Source organism: Gadus chalcogrammus, chromosome 16 (genome assembly GCF_026213295.1).
Source record: "Gadus chalcogrammus isolate NIFS_2021 chromosome 16, NIFS_Gcha_1.0, whole genome shotgun sequence".
In the NCBI taxonomy this organism is placed as follows: Eukaryota; Metazoa; Chordata; class Actinopteri; order Gadiformes; family Gadidae; genus Gadus; species Gadus chalcogrammus.
The window spans coordinates 14,595,521-14,617,505 of record NC_079427.1 but is presented as its reverse complement, the minus strand read 5'-3'; the positions used below and the strand labels follow the sequence as shown (position 1 = coordinate 14,617,505).

Genomic DNA, 21,985 nt, shown 5'->3' with positions numbered 1-21,985 from the left:
GTGATGATTTGTGGCCTGTGATGATTCACACCATCCCAGACCTCCCTCATATTGTTCTCCATCAGTTTGTGCTCCACCTTTCTCCTGTAGCTCTCGTTCACCTCTTTCAAACACTGTTTCAGCTCACGCTGTGCTGTCTTAATCACCTCCTTGTCCCTGCTCCTGAAGGCTGCCTTCTTCTTATTAAGGACAGTTTTGACGTCACACGTCACCCAAGGCTTGTTGTTTGGATAGCAGCGAACAGTCCGAGTAGGGGCGACTACATCTGTGCAGAAGTTTAGATAGTCTGTCAGGCAGTGTGTCAGCCCCTCTATGTCCTCACCGTGCGTAGTTAGTAGTACACTCCAGTCTGTAGTTTGGAAGCAGTCTCTGAGGGCATCCTCTGCTTCAGGAGACCATCTCCTCAAGGAGCGTGTTGTGACAGACTGCCTCTGCACTAGGGGGGTGTATTGTGGCTGCAGGTAGACCAGGTTGTGGTCCGACTTCCCAAGTGGGGGGAGGGGGGTGACCCTGTATGCATCCTTAACATTTGCATACAGGAGGTCAATTGTCTTGTTGTTTCTAGTGGGGCAGTTCACAAACTGATAAAAAACAGCCAGAGTAGAATCCAGGGTGGCATGGTTAAAATCACCGGAAATTAAGAAGAAAGCCTCTGGGTGTAGAGTCTGAAGCCTTGCTGTGACAGTGTGAATCTTGTCACAGGCAGTGGCTGCGTCGGCTCTCGGAGGAATGTAAGCACACACAGCGATCACGTGACTAAACTCCCTCGGTAAATAGTATGGCCGGAGGCTGACAGCTAGTAGCTCTAGGTCCCGGCAGCATGAAGCCTTCTTCACAGAGATATGTCCTGGGTTACACCAGCGAAATTATTTAGGCTAAAAGCCCACTGTAAACACAGTAAACAACACATATAGGCCCACACACAGCTACTAAAGATAAAAATTGTATTTGTTTTTCACTCACCGTTTGACTTCTTTACGGGAAAAGTATTAGTCCTTGTATAATGTGCGCTTCATAAATTCACCTCTTGTGCCCGTTCAAGCCCACATCAACTGTCTGGCTTGGTGAAGTGCACTGCTGGAACTTAAGCTATCGTCTTTTATTTTTGGTTTCATTATCACACATGTGGAATTGGCCTATTCGGCATATTGAACTGTCGGCCTAATGCGCCTCCTTTTTGAAAAGTCGGACAAACGGACCTTCGGACCAATGGGTTCCGTTTTCGGAACATTGAACCGTCGGCATAGTGGCATGTCGATCTAATGGGAAATATTTCGGACCATTGAGACGTCGGAACAATGAGGCGTCGGAATTACGGCATGGCACCCTTACCACAGGCTTTTGTGTCTCTATCGGCTCTCACCGCGCTGAAACCCGGCAGGTTCACGTTATTACTGGGATGAGGTGGGTAAGCCACGTCTCTATGAATATTAGCAGGCTGCTCTCCCGGTAGATCCGCTGGTTAGTTAAGGCCGTTAGCTCATCAATCTGATTTGGCAAGGCGTTCACGTTCCCCATTGTGATGGAGGGGATTGATGGCTTAAAACGCCTCAGATTGTCCGCTAGCCAAGCCTTTAGCTTAGCGCCAGCCTTACAGCCCCGATATCTCCTCCTCAGCGTTGCCGGTATACGGTGCCGTACGCCGGCTTGTGTGCTTGTTTTCAGAGCCAACAACTCTTCTCTCGGATAAACAAGAGAACTGGTGCGTGGCTTCTCTTTAAAGTGCATCATATCCATGGATATATATTAAAACACCCTACTCCTGCACAAGGTTGCAGGAGTAGCAAAACATTAAGAAAATAAAGTTAAAAACAACACAGTACTACGGAGCAACTGGAAAGGCTGCCGACTCGCACAGCGCCATGGCAACGTATAAACCAGATAATGATAATCCAGAGCCCCTCTGGAGAGCATTAAGACCACTGCCCCTCTGGAGCTCGCGTGCATTGACTTCTGGTCAGCCGAGGATAGTAACAACAAGTCTGTGGATGTGCTAGTGGTCACTGACCATTTCACCAAATGAGCACATGCTTTCCCCTGCAAGGACCAGACGGCGAGGAAAGTGGCGAAGAAGCTCTGGGACAACTTCTTCTGTGTCTACGACTTCCCTCAGCGTCTCCACTCTGACCAGGGTGCGAACTTTGAGAGCGAGCTCATCGCTGAACTTCTGAAGCTGGCTGGTGTCAACAAGTCTCGGACCTCCCCATACCATCCCATGGGGAACGGCGGCACAGAGAGGTTCAACCGCACTCTGGGCAACATGCTACGGTCTCTCCCTCCCAGATCCAAACAGAAGTGGCCCCAAATGGTCCAGATGATGACATTTGTCTATAATTGTACGGCACATGAGACAACTGGCTTTGCGCCATTCTATTTGATGTTTGGGAGGGTCCCTCGGCTGCCGGTTGACCTCCTATTCAAGAATGTCCTCTGTGACGAGACAGTCTGTGACTATGATGCCTATGTGAAGTCTCTGGCGAGCGACCTCCATTCTGCTATGCTCCTGGCTCAGAAGAACTCTGCAATTGAGCAGAAACACCAGTCTGACCAGTATAACAAAAAGTTCAAGGGTCTGCCTCTCTCCGTCGGTGACCAGGTTCTTCGGTTGTTCTCACGGTTGTGGCCTCCAAGCCTTCTCTCCACATCTATAAGATCAGGGATCGAGCCGGACATGAGAGGGTGGTGCACCAGAATCTCCTGTTCCAGGTCAGCTTCCTCCCCTTGGATGAGAGTCTGGATACCCTGGGCGTCGGCAGTGTCAATGATGGCTGCCCCAAGTCAAACTTACCTGAGTGTGAGGCATCAGCAATTAAGACCGACTGTGGTGCAGTTGATCCCACTATGGCTGATTCGCTCTCCTGGGTCAGTGAGGGTAGCGATGACCGTACAGCTTCGTGGGTCCGTGAACAGTCTCCAGTCAGGGATGAGGATGACACTGGCAGTCGTGACTTACCTATTCTGATGGTCTCTCCTGCATTGGATGGGCTTGCTGGTGCTGGTACCCCGTTGTCATCCCCCTCCTCTGAGCCCCATGTCTCTCCGGTAATTGATGCTCATCCTCAGAATTCTCAGACAAGTGATCGACACACCTCAAGATTTGGGAGAATATTAAGCCAGTCTTTAGGTTCATAGAGTCCATGGCACAACTGGAAACGGTTCTGGGTGTTCGGCCAGTATCCACTGTAGTCCATGTTTGAGCTTATGTGACAGGTGTCTCCTGGTATTACCCATGGCAAGTGAATTATTATTGTTTTTATTTATTTGTTTATTTTTTTTTATTTGTTAATTTTTGCCCGGTCCGAGTATGGCCTAAGTATGTGTGGTGTAAATGGCACTTCACGTTGTCTATAGTGTTCCCAGGGGCTTAGCTAACTTCTGGGTACTCTTAACTCTTTATCGGGTGGCACATATTGCCGAAGTCTTGGTTTTCTTGTGGTCAGTTTACAGTCCAGTCTGGGCAAGTTTTATTAATGCTTCAAATGTTTGTGTAATTCTGGGGGGTGAGTGTAACAGGGTGTCATATCTCTTAAATTATAATTAGACAAAATTGCCTTTGTTTTGTTCCATTACCTGAAGTTCAGCTTTCCATGCCGCCTTATCTGCCCCTTTCTATTTGATTTTGTTCTTTGATTTGGCTCCACCTCCTTATGTACTCCCGCCCACATTCCAGAGAACCCCATACGTTTCCCGCGCCCTCTTCCCTCTTCCCTTTGTTCTGATTCCCTTGGGAAGAGGTGTGTACATTTATTTTGTAATCAAATCTTTGACCATCTTATAGCTTATCATTATTTATATTAGTTATTTTGATTATACATTGTTTAATTGAAGTCTGGGGTAAATATCTATCCATAGATATTAGATAGATTTCAGTGTTTTGGGGAACTTTGTGTTTTGTTGCGATGTCCTAGCACGCACCTGACCCTCGTGTAGTCATGCTAGTTCCCTCCCCCCCTGTGTGTTTCGTAGAGGAGTTGGAGTAAGGGCACTTGCTAAGAGGAGCTATTTGTTCATGTGTATATTCAGGTATGTCTTTTATTTCTTTGATTTCAATAATTTTTGTTATAATATTGTGTTTCCCTTCCTAGTGGCTATGTGGGGGCAGCTCATGTTCTTAAAATACGTAACAGTTTAAAGGAAAACTAGTGATAGGAATGGAATGTCTATTAATGATTATTACTATATTTATAACATGTATTTTATGTTGCAGATTTATTCTGACAGCAACCGATCTCTTCTCGAAGTGGGTTGTGGCATAACCGCTGTGCTCCAAAACAGCCGTTGAGGCGTCACGAAAAATTGTGAATATCCTCCTCGACTTTGGTCTGGTTGACAGGATTATTACAGACTAAGGACGGGAATTTGTTAATGAGGTACAGTTATGTTTCTAAAACAGTGTATGTGTGACATAGAATATTTGTCATTGAATCCTATCTTTCAAGGTAATTTACATAAACTAATGCATTGCAGCTCAACCATGGGGTGTTTGCAGCGCCCGGTGTGAAACACTGCATCACTTCAGCCTATCACCCACAGGCCAATGGACAAGCAGAGAGGACAAATAAGACAATTAGGTCAGCCCTGGCCAAGTACTGTGGGGAAGAGCAGAATGACTGGGATCTGTATTTAAGGGGAATTGTTGCAAGTGTCAACACCTCAAAACAGGTAATATTAGGTAACGACTGCAAATAGAAACAATATTCAACAACGACAGATTTTCAATAAAATACTGTATTCCCTTTTAATTAAGAGATCAACCAAGTTCACACCGTATTGTGCCCTTTTTGGGAGGCACCCTCGCTCCCCTGGGGTGATTAATTTAGAGGAGGATGGGGACTCTCTTACGTCTGTCTGGGACTCAAGCGACGAGAAGCTTGAGGCACAAACTGCAGAAGTCGCAGATCTGCATGCAAGGGTGATGGTAAAATGGCAATATATATCTATATATATAGATATATATCTCAATTACTCCTGAAATTATGTTTTAAGAAACAATTACATTAAAATCATTTCATATTTTTTTCAGATATACGACAACATAAAAGTGGCCCAGAAAAGGCAGAAGAAGGCCTTTGAACAGGCGAAGGGGAAGAAATTTCAGTCTTTCTTATTCAAAGATGGGGATGAGGTCATGAAGGCCACATGAGGAAGCAAGGGCGAAAAGGGGGCAAACTAGAAGGCAACTGGTCTGGGCCTTATGTAATTTCCTCCTTGTCGTCCAAGGGTGTGGCAACGCTGACCAGCAGGACAGGGGTTCAGCTGAAACAGAAGGCCAATGTTTCCCAGCTGAAGCCTTTCATTAGGCCTACATTCAGAGGTAATATAATTCTTAATATGAGGACACTTTGAAACTCCATTCCAAATACACTTTCTTGCACAGTACATTATCCTTCTCATTAGACTCCTGCAAGCCCGAGCCTGATGTCCCGACCCAATTGGCCACTGACCACCAGTATGCCTCCACTGGAGTGGTCTATTTAAAGAAAATAAATCCTGTTCAGGACATGCTGGTATAGATTTCTACTTTTACACAATCATAGAAGGGTTATTTTTTTAATGTTTTCTTTTCTGGTTTAAAGTAAGTTTTGCAAACTTTCATTTGTAGCTCAACTATGCCCTTGACCTTAGCAGACCTGGAGGTGAAATGCTGGTCAAAGAGGGGGATGTCTGCCTGACAAGGGAAGACTTTTGGAGCTTGTGCCTTCCTAGGAACATGGAGTCCAATGTAGGCATAGGGAAGCTTTAACATGTAGGGTATTTTTGGGGGGAAATAATTGAAAAAGTTACTTTTGTTACTCTTTTTTTTCAGATTGGAAACGCATGTTTCAAACTTGTGGCGGAGACCGCCCGAAGACATGTGAGGCTTTGTCATTTGTTGACCTGTGAAACATTGTATTTTTTTCCAAATCATTTCAACAGTTTTGTATTGCAATTTTCCCATGTGGTGCACTAATTACTATGAATATTTAATCTCAATCAATACAGGGAAAAGACATCCACGTTGTTGACGCTTATGTGGTTCCAACTTGGAAGTCTGAAACAGTGGACCCTATGGCTGGTCTTCCAGTACGTCATTATTTCCTGTAAGCTTCTGTGTAGTTTGAGACTGACCAACAGTAAATGCCCAAAAATGTGTTCAAATTGCTAGGGTGACCTGCTGCAGAAGGACCTAATCATCCTCCCTGCCTGGAGCCGACAGCCAGGGAAAGCAGACCACTATGTGCTTTGCGTGAGTCTATTACAGATACCCTCAACCGGTGAAGTAAAAATTAGCTGCAGTTTTGGGATATGTTTTCATTCCTAATTATGGACTGTTTGTGATCTGAGCTGTTCTGTGAATGGTTGACAGGTCATGAAACCAGCAGATAGAGAGCTCATTTTGCTGGACTCTCTAGAACCAGAAGGGTTTGGTGACATTCGTTACCAGGACATTTTTAGGTTTTGTAACATATGGACAGCTATCAGCCCTGTTCTGTGGCTTGCATGGATATTGTACAGATTTCATAGTATTCTATTGGCAAGGGTTGTCAACTGATTTAGATTCAATTTCTAATACAATTCATTCAAAAAACAATGTCTGCAACCGGATACTATGAAATATAATCAAGCCTCGTTCAAAGGCCATTTTCAAGGTTAGCCCTGTTCAGTGGCTATAAATGCTATTTTTGCTTGCAATGGTATTTCTGAAGTAAGGACACCTAATCATTTTGATTGGTCTTCACAGGGACCTAGCACAGCGCATTGCCCCAGGCCAGTGGAGAACTAAACATGGCAGAGACTTGGAGGTACAGTTCTTTCGTTTCATGTACTTGCATATGCATGTTTTTATTTTCCTTTAGCCCATGTCAGTGTGGTATTGCCTATGTCTTACAGAGTTTCCCGTGCCAAACCACCAGCAATTACTGTGGTGTCCTCATCCTGATGGTAAATATCTTATGTAGTCTCTATTTAAGGTGTATTGGTATTATTTGACACTGTCATAACTTCATATGTTTCCCTTTTACAGTACGCATTCTGCACCTGCACAGATGCTCCATTTCTTTTCACCGAGGTCAGTATTTTATTTATGGGACAAAGGAGACATAAAACCAACACCACTGTGTTGTTTCTTTTTAACGTATATTTATGGAGACTTTACTCGAAACAGTAACTGGCATGCAAAATGTTTAATGTTGAGCAGAAAAGTTATAAGTACTGATTTTTGTCTGAAAATGACAATTAGTACTCAACCTAATGCATATATTCTTCCATTACTTTTAGCTGAACATGGCAGACATCAGGAAATGGTGGTGCATTTCCCTGATGGAACGTTTCCAGATCGATGGGTATGACAGAACTTTGAAAGTAATTTCTTAAATAATTTTTTTTTATAAATAGGTTTAACTATTATGTTACTATCTCACTCAAAAGCCACGGACGGATGCTTGCATACTGAAACAAGGAGGCACGAGCATTGCTCGCAGGGTTGGAGCCAGTGTTTAGGGTCCCAAAGGCCAGAAAGACTGAACATAAGGTGACATGCTTGAAGAAATGCAGTTTTGATCATACATGCATATATATATTTATATCAATCTGTCTGTACATCGTTTATCCATACTAAGCTTTTTTTTTAATGTAATTGAACAATAAGAGTTTATTTATCCTTCAAAGGTTCAGTCTGAGAAGTCCGACCTGTGCTTCATTTCGGAGGTAATTGTTTTTACTTCACTGGTGCTGTAATTATTATTAACTCATCGACTGCTTTCTTTAGCTCTTTAAAGGACATTGATAAAGAATTAAACACTTTACATCCCATATGTTTTTGTGGTTTTGGAAACCAAATGGGCACATATTGGGATGTGTTATAATCAATTTACATATAATTTTCGATATTGAAATTGCTGTAGCCTTATGCAAAAAAGCTTTAAACGCCCCTGTGGAGGTGGGGCGGCGTCTGGCCTGCAGGGGGAGTATGCAGCACCGGATCTGCTGGGGTGATGGGGTCTGATTGCGGACAGGTGTCTGCAATCTGACCCAATCAGGAAGTGTGTATTTATGTGCCTGCTCCTCTTTCAGTGAGGGGTTGAGAGAGAGAAGGAAGACGCTCTCTGCGAGCCAGAGGGAGCGTAGCTAGACCACGGGACGGACGGACTGAACGAACATTCGTCGTTGTCCATTTGTTCATGTACATTGTGTTTATTTGCCACGAACGGGAAATAAACCGGAGTTCGCTTAATTTTCACCAAGAACTGTGTCCTGACTCATTGGAACCCGTTACAGCCCCATTGCGTTTGAAACTGTGTTGTGTTATCTATGATCTTGCCTGGCATATATTTTACAGTTGCCAAAGTCAGTGCTGTCTGACATCCTCACTGAGGTGGTACTCCAAGAGGGAGATAAAGCTTACCCAACTCTGGCTCTGGTGTGTTCCACCTTCAGGGACATAGTGTCCACTGACAAGTTCAAAAGACAGGCACATTTTCTGTGGCTCAACAGTAAGTGCTTCAGTGAAGGGTGCATCAGTGTACAATATCCTAATTTAATATAATAATGTAATGTCCTGTGGGGTCTATACATGTTTTTACTGCTCTATAAAAATAAATGTGCTCTTTCATCTTACACTTTGTTTGTCACAGGCGTCTCTACATGGTGTAGAGTAGTGATGGGCAAATGAAGCTTTGGTGAAGCACTGAACCACTTAGGCACATTGTTTCGAAAATGGGTTCATTACTTGAAGCTTCAGTAACAGTGACCTCTCCTGGTGAAGTGCCAAGGCTGCAACTAAATTAGCCTGGCTAGATAGTGGCCAGGAGGCTTTAAGACAGTGACATAAATCTAGTGCGCACGCACCAAATCACACACACACACACACACACACACACACACACACACACACACACACACACACACACACACACACACACACACACACACACACACACACACACACACACACACGTATACAAAGATTGTGATATCATTATTATTTACAAATTAAGACAAATGAATTTGTCTATTGTGCTATTGGGGAGAGTGCTTGGGGAAAATAAGAATGTGCTGGGAAAATATGGCAGAAGTTGGCTCTGCTTGTGTAACCAGGGGGTATGTGGGATAGGGAATACTCAAAGATTTTGATTCAGGACCATTATTTTTTCAACACTTTTGGACTGAGCATGTTTCTTTTTTTGCTTGCAACTTCTCCACAAATTCATCCACGAGAGCACTTGTTCAGAAGGAACAGATGAGGCCGGTGTACATAAACATTGTTGTGCCAGCATGAAGAGATGAGGGTACACATTTTGTGATTGATCTAGTACACCACCTCGGATATTTCCAGAGGTGGATCGGTCATGTACCGCTGAACAGAATAAAGTGTTTCCACATGTCAGAACGACCTCACTTCCTAGATGCTTCCATAATGATGATAAATCAATACGTAATGACTGTCACAGTATGAGATAGGCTACTATGAACCAAACGCAATGTTGTGCATTAAAGTTTTTATGCTTTGAAGGCGCTAGAATTCAGACTCGAAACGAGGCAGTGCCAGTTGTAGTGGCAGTGTGTGGCGCCGCAAACCACTCAGGCGATTCATTCAGAGAAAGAAGCAGTTGCTGTTTGTGACGTCATATGTCACGTGATTTTTCCGTACCAAACCAACCTTCGAAGCAGTGGTTAAATGGTTAGTGTAGTTAATGGTATGAAGCACGTATCGAAGCTTCAGTGTTGGACTGCCATCACTAGTGTAGAGTATCCGCCAACTACAGAGCAGAGTTCTACACCATGTACAGTATTGGGACCTGCATGGCATGTGGTCGGCTCTACAAAGTCTGCACAGGTTCTTAACTTCGATAATAGGGATTTTAAGCAGCAACGTTTTATGGGAGGCAACGGCATCGGGTTGCCGTAATATAACTCAAGCAGGGGCGGCCTTCCCTACAGGCGGGTCAGGCGGCCGCCTAGAGCGCCATCTAGAGGGGGAGCGCAAAATATAAAATGCACCCGAAAAAAAAAAAAAAAAAATTACTTATTGGCCACGTCTCCCCGTCAACAATCCCCCCCCCCCCCCCCCCTCCCGTCAACAATCGCTTCATACCCCCCCCTCCCCCTCGCCTAGAGCGCCAAATGTGCTGGGGCCGCCCCTGAACTCAAGTAACACTTAGCCACTCTTGACAAAACACCCATTCCTCCTTATAAACAGACGGACTACTGGAACAGGAGGTGATAACATAAATTCCAGAATGCCATAAGTTGTCCCTAATCTTATTGAGGTCATACCTGTATAGACCCGCATGCAAAGTGTGTGGTTAGACTATGATTTCATTTTTTTTTTCTGTTTTAGGATATATTGGTACAGGGAAAAGAGGCAAACTGGAAGGAATATATTCCGACAGGCCTACCTTGAATATTTTACAGATGTTTGTTAAATTATAGAGCAAAGATACCCCTAGTGGAAACGAGGAAAATGTTACATTATTTATTGTTATTAGTTGTATAGGCAAGGATACAATTCATTGAACATCTGGAAAATCATAAAAAAATAAATCTATTTTCAAGGAATAGGATGAATAACTAATCTGAACACATTCATGAATTCATCCTCAATTCACCATGGGATCTAAACATGCCGTTTTTTATGGATTTACATTTAGCTGTTCCGCAGTTGTATCAATTTATTGTCTTATTTATTCGGTTTTGTATTAAAACAGAATAAAATCTCATCAATCATATGACTGTCCAAGTTCTTAATTTTCAGTTAATAGAAACTAGAAAATACTGTCTTAATATCTAACTTTAACAATGCCAATCCTTACTTTAACATATGTGAAAATAAAAATATGCATTCATCAGTGCTTTCCGTGCTTTTTTGATTTCAGTGCTTTTTGGACGTGTTTCCAATGGCTTCGTGAGAGAACGGCTCCGTTCAATGAAATCAAAGCCAAAACTGATTAGCTGTGTTCGAAATCATTCCCTATACACTCGTTCCCTATTCCCTATATAGTGTATATGATTTAGTGCACTATATAGGGAATAGGGAACGAGAATTCGGACACTACGCTGAACATTTCTAAACGTCATTTGCGTCAGTAAATGCGCCGGGTATTTGTGTGACGCAGACAGATGCGCCCACATCATGTAAACATACCAGGCACTCACGAGGAAAGCTGGAGGTTGTATTGATGTTGAATGTTAAATATTCTATGTTAAATCCCAAATAAATTGTTGACATTTCTAAACGAAAGCCGGAGACTCCATCATTAAATGTATTAGTTTTCGCGGTTATTCAGCTTCTTCTTCTCCTCCGGAAAAACACAGCCGCATTGCATTGTGGTATACGGGAGTAACGTAGGGAACATCGTATGTACCCTATTTTAAGTCCACTATATAGTGCCCTATATAGTGGACCACTGAGATTTCGAACACCCTACAAAATGGCGTGCACCCTATTTAGTGCACTACATCCATGATAGGGAACGATTTCGAACACAGCTTGAGCACCGTATATAAACAACACTTCCGGGTTTTACCGTTGGCTTGTGTCGATACGTCATCAGTAAGCGGAGGACCCCGAACCGATCTGGCAGCCGAACACATTTGGTACTCACACCTATAGTCCCATATGTTTGGTTGCAGGGATGGAGGCATCAGGCACTAAGTTCTTAAATACAGCAATTTTTTAATAGGTGGGTTAAACTTCCATTGTGAATATTTTACTATCCTTTTTAATTGTAACCCTTGCTGAGCGACTCCATGTGTTGTAATTTAAGTGGGCTTTCATTTCGGCCTACTTGTTAACGTTCGAAGCACCTTTCCACCTATACTCTCGATGCAAAAAAATACTGAAATAAATGAAGAGATGTGTTACATAAAAATGTAATGTTTGAGCTGAGTACTGAAAATAGTTTCGACCCACTGTCAACTCAAACTACCAAAGAAGCGGAGATTGTCTGGATACATCGAGCGATTTATCAGTGATCGACTGCGGTTTCTTGTTGCTATGCAGTTCTGCGGATCCCAGTCTCCTGTCAATCGTCTTTATGAATCAACAAAGAAAACCATTAACACCAAACAAGGATTACTGCATCCCTTGCTTCGTAATTTTGATGTCAAAACAGGTTACTCAAACACGATAATGATTTTGGTTCGAGTTATGATGACACCATGGGACACCAGATGCAAACAAAGATAATCTGTTCCGTTTTGAAGGGAAGCCGGAGGTTATTTCGTCCATCACCACAGCGTGGTGCTGTTGAGCTGAGCTGACGTGGGCTTCCCCGTTAATTTACCCATATCCTTTGCCTTTTCTTCTCCGCGATTCTGTCACCCAGCTTCACAACACGGTACAGTGGAACACAGTCCTCTGGCTGTAGAGGCAACTAAGCAGAGTGTGATTAGTCTACCGTGATAGCTTCAGTTTTTGGTCTTAAAAAAGCCATCTATCACTGATCATGGACGCTGGTGTAAAAATCTGACTTCCTATTCTCCTCCCTTATATTGGGGGGTTTTATAGCAACAAACACTGGATCCAAGCTGGATTTATTTGGAATTATAACACATTTCGCAGGGGCAATACCATTCATGTCAATACTCCAAAATGCAACCACCGCCGAGGAAGGTGAGGTTTTTCCAGTGTTTCTCGCTAACCGTGCAGACGTGTTTCAGTAGTAGTAGTAGTAGTATTTGACGTGTTTCAGCCTAAATGTGATGCTGCTGTTGCTCTGAGAGCCAAAGATAATATCCCTTTCTAGCTAATGTTAGCCAAATTCGCTAGCTATGCTGAGTTAACGTAGTAGTCAAAACGGCACATGCATGTGCATACAATCGAAAGCGTTTTGACTCAAATCTTCCATGAATATCACGGATGATTTACTGAAGCTATTTTAGCCACGACATGCCAGTCAATACCCAGAAGATGCTGTGATTGTCGTCCCGTTACCTTTCCAGCCACAGCGCAACAGCAGTGCAAATAAATTACTCAACAAAAGGTGACCTATGATAAGACACATCCTCAATGCAAAAATCCACATAATCGAAAACAACGCTTTAAGACAGTAGCCTCAGAATAACGTGAACGCTAATGTCATAGCGATGCTCGTCGGTGAAATGTACATACGGTCGTGCAAACACCCCCTCTCCCCCCAGACAACTAAATATCTAATCGTATTTGATCTAGGCCCTGTGTATATTGAGGTGGCGTTGCTTGATAAGAACAAAACAAAAAGTGACAATCTTAATATAGTTCAGTTGTTACCCGAATGCATGTTATTTTGTGTTTGATAGATCCATGCAGGATAACTAATTACCCTTGTGTGGCACCTCTGCTGGGCTTTCTGTTAATTATGAGTTAGTCCCACTGGTGCCTCTAGATTTTGCAAACTGAATAACCCAAAGCGTGACACATAATGCGTGTGTGAGTCTGCATGGACCACACACACACACACACACACACACACACACACACACACACACACACACACACACACACACACACACACACACACACACACACACACACACACACACACACACACACACACACGTACACACACACACACACACACACACACACACACACACACACACACACACACACACACACACACACACACACACACACACACACACACACACACACACACAGGCAGACATGCACATCCTATTTTTTTTCCTTTTTTCTTATTTGAGTGTGACAGACTGAATTATTAATGTGTCAACACACATGCACGCCCCCTAACCCTTACCCCCATGTAACCAAAGGTTATATCTATGTTTATTGACTCATGTTCATTTCAACACTGTGTGTAGTTACATATTCTGTTGTGTCATATGTTAATGCATTACATAATGCTTCATTATACATGAATATCAGTGATTCATGTTTAAACCTTGTTTGCTTCCAACTTCAACACCTTTCTATAAAATAACCCTTACCCACTCTGTCTGAGAAGTGAGAACCCAGTCTTTCTGTTTCGTTTTAACCTTGTTTGCTTCAATCAGTCTGTTTAACTCCATCACTTCCCACTTTTTTCTTTCTCATTCACTCTTCCTCTCTTCTTTTTTATTTTGCTTGACCAATTCTCTCATGTGCCGCCCCCCCCCCCTCCACCTGTATTTTTCCTCTGAAGGAGACAAAATACCAAGTAGTAATTTAAGTCTTAATGATGTTATGAACCACCCCATACTTATCTTCAAAAGCAAAGGAAATAAAGGAAGTGTGTGTGTGTGTGTGTGTGTGTGTGTGTGTGTGTGTGTGTGTGTGTGTGTGTGTGTGTGTGTGTGTGTGTGTGTGTGTGTGTGTGTGTGTGTGTGTGTGTGATTGCCAGCGTGTAATGACTCCTGGGAGTGTAGGCCTAACTGACACAGTATGTGGGGTTATATTTGTGCTAATTTATGTAGCTGTGTGGGTGGGTGTTTGTATGTGTAATGTGTTTTGTTTTTTCTAGAACCGTCATGAATTTCCCACTGTTACCGCTGTGAATAGCCAATGGAATTCTCCCGACAATTAACAATGACCTTCCCAGTGACTCTCAGCTTGTGTGTTGTTGTGTATTACGTGCAGGTGTGTGCACGTTGTTTGTTCATACGGCTACTGTGCACATCATCATAAAGATCAATCGGCCCCTGAAACCTTACACCATCAGCTTCTTAGCCAACAAACTAAGAACTGAAAAACATGGACAGAAAATGTTCTGGTCTGACTGTTATCCTGTGTCCTTGTCAGAAAGCTGAGCAATGTATTTTACTTGAAACTTGTGTATAAAAAAAACAGATATTTAGTCTGGAAACTGCACAGTTTGCCAAGTGTCATCCATTCTCATGGCATATTAAGTATCGGTTTTGGCAGTATTGACTGAATAAAAAAAGCCTTTTGTATTTTTGACTACAGGATTCTAAAACAATGTAATCACTATACAGAGACAAAACCTTCAATGCCAATAGAAAGACAACGTTTGATTATGTAAAAATGGAGGGAACCACCCAGAAGATCATAACAGTCATGGATATGCTGAGAATGTGTCCCGATCAGCTTTTCTTTAATTCCTAATCACACACACTAAAGATGCTCCGGTGCAAACTTGTCCAGCTGACCCCAGTTTCTAGGTTTGAACCCCAATGACTTCAGTCTACTTGTAGGCGTTATCAAGCAAGATGACCCCTACGGGCTTCCTCATGATATGGGTTTTGAACAAAGACACTATGACTAAACATCTAAATTGTAAAAACTTTAAGAATGAAGACTTAATGAAAAGGACGAGGGGGCTTTAACCACTTTGTGTTGTGTTGTTCAGGTCAAAGTGACGCAGGAGTTGAAGAACACGCACACAGACCAGATGACCAGGCTGCACTTCAAACACCAGACAGAGTGCGACCTGCTCGATGATATGAGGTACAAGAGTCACCAACACACACACACAGACACACACAAACACACACACACACACACACACTGAGAAACATACATTCCCAGAGAAACAGGCACAGAGAAAAACATATATACTGTATATAAGAACAAAACACACACACACACACACACACACACACACACACACACACACACACACACACACACACACACACACACACACACACACACACACACACACACACACACACACACACACACGTCACACACACACACACACACCCAGCAAGCACATGCAGGTTTACTTTACTAATTAACTTTTCTGAATCTCATCCCAGTATCCTGTTACCCATCTCTCCTTGTCTGTCGCAAATAACACTCACATACCCACACTGCCCAATTATCAACGAAGACATGAAGGAGGAAAGTGTAACTTCATTTGGCCATCTACTGGTGATGACTGACCATTAGGTTTATTATAATTATTACATTGTTATTGTTATTACTCCACCACACACACGCACACACATACACACACACACACACACGTCACACACACACACACACACACAGACACAGACACACACACACACACACACACACACACACACACACACACACACACACACACACACACACACACACAGACACACACACACACACACACACACACACACACACACAGACTTCTGTCGACAGTCATAGTTTAGTTTTGTTGAGATTTCTGGGGTGTATGGAGGGAGGCAGCGGGGAAGAGAGGAGTATTCTCATTCCAGTTTACTTAAGCACAAAAGACCAGGGAAAAAACGAAGGAATTTCCTGCTGTCTTCTTCCTGCTCTTTCTCTCTCTCTCTCTCTCTCTCTCTCTCTCTCTCTCTCTCTCTCTCTCTCTCTCTCTCTCTCTCTCTCTCTCTCTCTCTCTCTCTCTCTCTCTCTGTCTCTGTCTCTGTCTCTGTCTCTCTTTTGCTTTCTTTCCTTTCTTTTCATTTTTTGTGTCACTTTCATCATGTTGCTTTATTTAAATCAGTAAGGTTTTTATTCTTCATTCCCCTTTGTATTGTGTGTGTGTGTGTGTGTGTGTGTGTGTGTGTGTGTGTGTGTGTGTGTGTGTGTGTGTGTGTGTGTGTGTGTGTGTGTGTGTGTGTGTGTGCGCAGACGTTTGGAGTGCATTTTTCTGTGTGCTGTCCAATGAATATCTGGCGGATTCCTGTTTTTGGCATTGGGGGAAAACGTGTTTCTTTATTCCCTTGCTGTCCCAGTGTTGATTATTTATGACAGTATGCTTCTAATGCTCAGTTCTCTATTCCTCACCTTCCTTCTCCATGTATCAATTTATAATTGTTGCTTTTTCGGTTCTCTCTGTCCTGTCTATTTACAATGCACAGAATCATTCAGTCTTTATTCTGAAACAAATGATTCTGAAAAAAGGATTCATACAAATGCCTATGTCTGTTTTACGTACACTTGGGGGAAAAGCAGTATGCCTGTTGCATATATAGATATTGGCTTTCAGTCTTTCACACTGTATTATTACATATTGATGTTGATGCATTGGAATGAACCATCATGGGAACTGCCCAGTTTGGTTCATTTCAATACATCAACCGAACAACATGATCAAGGGTTGGGGGAAGTGCAGCCAACTTCAGTGTTGGGTACACTTTTTGCTGAGAGGCGAAAGCATATGTCTGGCTTGACTTGTCTCTGGCTTTGGCACAGACATGATGGGACCAAAACTGGTGTCTTTAGTGAATTCAAACCAAACTGCTATGAATACAGGTGTGAACACATACAAGATGCAACGGAAGATCTCATGACTCAAAACCAAATTGGAAGGGAGACGCGTTTAACCACATTGTCAATGGATTGTGAGCACAACCATCTTTTTATGCATTTACAGGGGAATAGTCGTTTCCAGATGTCTATGCATCGCACATTGCTCAAGACAATGTTTTCTTTTCTACAGAAAGGAAAGTGAAATATATCTCAACAGATGTGACACTGAATTTCTTGCTTACTACTACAATATAATAAATCATATAAATCTACTACTACTACTACAGAATTGTCCATTTGTATTACCATGAAATTGTGTGTCTTCAATTGGGATTACAACTAAAGACAATACTCTTCCATTCCGTTCACCCAGTATCTGCCCTGACCTTAAATCCCTCACCAATCCTCACAGTGGATTATAACAGGGACAGCAGCTTCATTGAAACCAATTTGTCCCGGCGCTGCGCTGGGCCACTTGTTCTGGTTCAATTAGCTTAATAAAACAAGACATGATAAAGTTCAATCTTGCCGCTGTCAATTACCTTAACTCCTCCGATCTTAGTTAAAATGTGAAGCAAGTATTAATATTTCAGTTCATAGGGGGGGGGGGCAAGCCTACAGTTACTCTTCAATCCAAGACACACACACACTTACACAAACAGAACTATATATATTCTAACCGAATGTAAATGTGGCTCTCTGGGCCTACCGGTTGGCTGGCACACTCTATAGCCATATAGCATGATGGCAAAGAAAACTTAGAAAGAAAGGGGGGGCAGTGAGCTTTATCCCGAGAGAGAGAGGGAGAGAGAGAACAGCAGGGAGTCAGAGAGAGGGAGTCAACTTAACGTCCTCAATCCAGTTAAATCCTTTTCTGCCCTGACAACCGTTCACTTTGGGCACACACCCTCTCTCCTTCAACACATATAAACTCTATCTCTCTCCCTAAAGGTGGGGACCAGGTCTCCTTTTTGATATCAAGGAGGATAAAATGAGATTGTAAGGTTAGATGTGGTCGTGTGGTCTTAGATTGTCATGACCGTTGATCGACGGCTGGAAGAAGAGCACTTAGGATTTCCTCCTAGTGGGCTGACAGTCTGATGCTTGTCTTATGAAGGTTGTAAATTAAGCCCATGAAAGAAACCTCATAAATACTCACCCTGAATCTGTGCCACTTTATTTTTTCAACCGAGCAATTTGCTTTTTGTCTTTCCATCTATCCTCTCAGAATATGAGCGCAATCTCATATTTGTTCGAAGAAATGTCCAACAGTATTGGCTTTGCTTAATTTGTGAGGCGGAATATGTTGATAAAATATCACTATCAGGAGTATGTAATCAGTAATACTGACCAGAGCAGGCACTTCCTAGAATATTGTGGCAACTTCCGTTTAGGTTTCCCTTGTTGTGTTTTTAAGGCAGCTTTCTTTTGACCAACCCCAGACCTGCCAACACAAAGGCCATGTCTGGTCGGTTCAGGCCAAATAAGGTAATTTAAAGATAATATTTGGTTCAGGCCAAATATTAATGGTTCAGGCCAAATAAGGTCATTTAAAGTTAATATTTGGTTCAGGCCAAATAAAACGTTAAATTCAAGATTATGTGCTGAACTCTTAGTTCGGGTAACATTATTGGTTATGCAGTGCACATGATAATGGTGTGCACACTTGGAAGGGTGGAGGTAAAGCTGCAATAGTTATGACGCGTGACTCCTTCCCTTGTTGGTGAGGAGATGGTGAGAAGAACACACTTTGTTTGCCATGCGTCGCCACGAAAACATGACCATTCTGGCTTCCTCCTTTCTTTTTCCATCTCCTTCTGTCCTTCACTTTTCCTCCCCTGCTTCTTATTCCCACTATTGGTCCATTGTTTATTCCTGTGTAGCTTATATTGTTTTCCTCTTCACAGTTTTCAATGTGTGATCCACACATTTCTGTTTCTTACACAAGCGCTCATGTCATATGTGTTGTCACATTTCATAGTTCATATGCAGTGTGCAGAGAAATAGGCCTGGAAAGGCAAGAACAAGGACTATTTTTTGGCTGATTCACCGTGTTCTGCACACCTATCATTTCATTAATTTGGTAGTTCGGGCTTCTTGAGCCACACGTGTGTGTGTGTGTGTCTGTGTGTGTGTGTGTGTGTGTGTGTGTGTGTGTGTGTGTGTGTGTGTGTGTGTGTGTGTGTGTGTGTGTGTGTGTGTGTGTGTGTGTGTGTGTGTGTGTGTGTGTGTGTGTGTGTGTGTGTGTGTAAAACCTGCAGTGGAAAGGTGTGAACACGCTTGTTTCCCCTTTGCCACCCTGCCCACGGGCCTGATTCTCCTCTACCATCCATCGCACACTTACGAGGCCTATGTCAAATATCGAAATCTTCAGACTTCTGATGACTGGTGCCCACAGCTGTAATCCCTGCTGTTCAAAGCAGATGAATATACATTTTTTACTAAATCACATATGCATTTTTTTATGAACCTATAATTACAGACTGGGTTGTTGTGGTAGCTTTGAGACAAGCTTTTCACTTAACACCTCTAGAGTATCTATCTATTTGTCGGGCTGTGGAGTGTGCATTCTTGTACATGTAGAATATTTTATGTGAATAGAAAGAAATGGAGAAATCCTGAAATAATGAAAGAACACAGGCAGTAGCATTCATTATATCAGATGTTTCCTGGTCATCATGTTTGAACATGTTTTTTAAAACATGTTTTTAGCAAGAATAAAAAGCAGCAATCGGGCTGATTCACAGTGGAACTGTTGTGTGTTTGCTGTCTTTGCGAACCTAGAAATGCCCCTCTTCCTCCAGGTTGGGTTTCAACCACAGTTAACCTTTGGATCTCCCACATCCGTTTTTGTATTTTAAGTTATCCAATGTTTTCCCCCACGAAGGGAGGCTAATACGTTTACAGATGAATATGCCTTCTCTTGCATCGAGCCAAAACCTACTTGTTTTGGCTCCTTGAGAGATTACTCACTCAGTGATTGTGTTTTACGACCATTCAAAGTAACCATACATGCAGGGTAAGACCGGCATACTTGGTAGAAACCTTCCCAGGTTTAGGATGATTACAGTCAAGCTGGGTATATTTATATTCAGATTTCTTTAGATTTATCCTTTTCATCATTCGTCATTTGAGCTAGAGATCTTCCAAAAAGGGCATGGGCATGTTCTTGGGATGTTCATTTTCTGTAGTTTGATGTGAGACTTTGAGTAAAATATTATGGCTTGGATTATGAACTCTGGTTGCACTTTGGTGAGCCAGGACGGGCTCTGGCCTGGTTGGTTAAAATGCCTGTGAAATTGAAAGGCACATCATGGGCTTGATCCAAGCAGAACTTTTTCAACAAAATATACATAAAATATTATATCGTACACAATTAACTTTGTCTGTTAATTGCTTATCTTTGGGCTAACCTGTTTGGTGTACTGTGAGATTATGGTGTAATATCCCTAGGCCAGGTTTGAACTTTGAAGCAAAGCCTGAAGGCCTGTCCTCCTGGCTGAAACGTGATATCCTTCTGGGTAACATAGGAGGCGCTGTGGCTTAGATGGTTAAAGCGCCTGTCTAGTAAACAGGAGATCCTGGGTTCGAATCCCAGCAGAGCCTTTTCGAAAGCTCCTGTTGTGACTTAAGAACACAAAATCGAGGCTAATGCTAATCACCATCAATCTGTGAGTGAACCCAGCCTGGCTGTTTATTGGTTAATTTGATTTGTCTTTATCATACAAACTAAATTTTTCTACTAATACTTTTTATGATACCTCATACTAGGGATGCACCGGTCAGCCCACTGTCAACGATTGTTTGCTCCTGACACGTGATCTGTGACCATCATCTTAAAAAGGCGCGACCACCTGACCCAAAATACATTATTGTTTTTTGGGTAAGGTGATGATTTATATGATTTATTATATTTAAAATTGACTTTTTTTTCCCTGCAAATTCCTCTTTAAATTGACCTGACCCTCAATAAAGATACAATTAGACATATACCCCGTTTAGGACAAGGCATGTAATCAGTGTTTCCCACAGAAATTTTGGAGACTATGGGGGGGGGGGGGGGAAGGGGGCTGGTATGGGGCGATTGTTGATTGTTGACGGGGTACGGGGGGTATGGAGCGATTGTTGACCGGGGGGGGGGGGGGGGGGGGGGGGTATGGAGCGATTGTTGACGGGGGGGGGGGGGGGGGGGGGGGAGTATGGAACGATTGTTGACGGGGGGGGGGGGGGGGGGGGGTATGGAGCGATTGTTGACGGGGGGGGGGGGGGGGGTGTATGTCTTCAAACTTCGCCTGAGCAAAAAAAAAAAAAAAAAAAAAAAATTTAAAAAAAATTTAATAATAATTCATGTGCACGCAGAGACTATGGCGGCCGAAATTAGACTATGGCGGGCCGCCATAGTCTCGTCAATGTGTGGGAAACACTGCATGTAATTGCTTGTTAAGAAACGGCCACTGGTTGCATCCCTACTCCATACTATGTAAAATATGTTGAACATTGTGTATGACAATATATTTTAGCTTAACTTCAAGATATTTGTGTGAGACAATATATACCTAATTTCACATGAAAATAGACAATATTTATTTCATGTTCAAACATCTTCATTAACATATTTCATGGCTTGAGTCCAAAGTAATTTCATTGAGTGTAATTTCAGATTCAAGTATACAATGCATGTTTGTGCTTTAGTTTCCATTTTCTACACAAAATGCTACTTATGTATATTAAAAGAAATGCTTGGTGTGAGGCTCAAACTCACAACCTTCAGCTTACGAGACGGACACTCTGCCTTCTGTGCCAACAAGGCCTGAGCGCTCAGTGAAGCATGTTGGGTTCAGATCGTTGAGCTGAGGGGGAGATGTATGG

At 42.7% G+C, this 21,985-nt stretch overlaps 2 protein-coding genes, 2 long non-coding RNA genes and 1 other non-coding gene across 6 annotated transcripts in view; all 5 read left to right on the top strand.

The window, feature by feature from the left end:
- The first annotated feature begins 4,222 nt into the window (after nucleotides 1-4,222).
- Nucleotides 4,223-4,903, top strand: LOC130406062 (uncharacterized). The gene is made up of 3 exons (XR_008904409.1): nucleotides 4,223-4,370; nucleotides 4,468-4,662; nucleotides 4,748-4,903. It is a non-coding gene; the product is annotated as an uncharacterized LOC130406062 (long non-coding RNA).
- Nucleotides 4,904-5,034: 131 nt separating this feature from the next.
- On the top strand, nucleotides 5,035-7,146 carry LOC130406240 (uncharacterized). The gene is made up of 8 exons (XM_056611711.1): nucleotides 5,035-5,314; nucleotides 5,398-5,507; nucleotides 5,603-5,722; nucleotides 5,807-5,854; nucleotides 5,983-6,063; nucleotides 6,146-6,226; nucleotides 6,722-6,782; nucleotides 6,871-7,146. The coding sequence occupies exons 1-7, from the start codon at nucleotides 5,140-5,142 to the stop codon at nucleotides 6,761-6,763; spliced, it is 657 nt and encodes a 218-aa protein (XP_056467686.1). The 5' UTR covers nucleotides 5,035-5,139; the 3' UTR covers nucleotides 6,764-6,782; nucleotides 6,871-7,146.
- Nucleotides 7,147-7,255: 109 nt separating this feature from the next.
- Nucleotides 7,256-8,577, top strand: LOC130406241 (uncharacterized). Its single transcript, XR_008904429.1, has 3 exons — nucleotides 7,256-7,322; nucleotides 7,408-7,686; nucleotides 8,053-8,577. It is a non-coding gene; the product is annotated as an uncharacterized LOC130406241 (long non-coding RNA).
- Nucleotides 8,578-12,104: 3,527 nt separating this feature from the next.
- LOC130405449 (F-BAR and double SH3 domains protein 2-like) overlaps nucleotides 12,105-21,985 on the top strand; it is a 57,558-nt gene continuing 47,677 nt past the window's right edge. Inside the window, exons 1-2 of one of the 2 annotated variants that reach the window (XM_056610531.1) lie at nucleotides 12,105-12,592; nucleotides 15,267-15,364. In XM_056610531.1, coding sequence (XP_056466506.1) covers nucleotides 12,572-12,592; nucleotides 15,267-15,364 — 119 coding nt within the window. In that variant the 5' untranslated portion in view covers nucleotides 12,105-12,571. The remainder of the gene's footprint in view (nucleotides 12,593-15,266; nucleotides 15,365-21,985) is intronic. The other variant, XM_056610530.1, reaches the window with a different exon arrangement.
- Nucleotides 20,649-20,722, top strand: trnat-agu (transfer RNA threonine (anticodon AGU)). Its single transcript has one exon. It is a non-coding gene; the product is annotated as a tRNA-Thr (tRNA).

Coding starts and splice junctions, on each gene's coding strand:
- LOC130406240 (XM_056611711.1), top strand. CDS start 5,140: ATGAGGAAGCAAGGGCGAAAAGGGGGCAAACTAGAAGGCAACTGGTCT. Junction 5,508..5,602: donor ATCCTGTTCAGGACATGCTG/GTATAGATTTCT, acceptor TTTCATTTGTAG/CTCAACTATGCCCTTGACCT. Junction 5,855..5,982: donor CGGAGACCGCCCGAAGACAT/GTGAGGCTTTGT, acceptor CAATCAATACAG/GGAAAAGACATCCACGTTGT.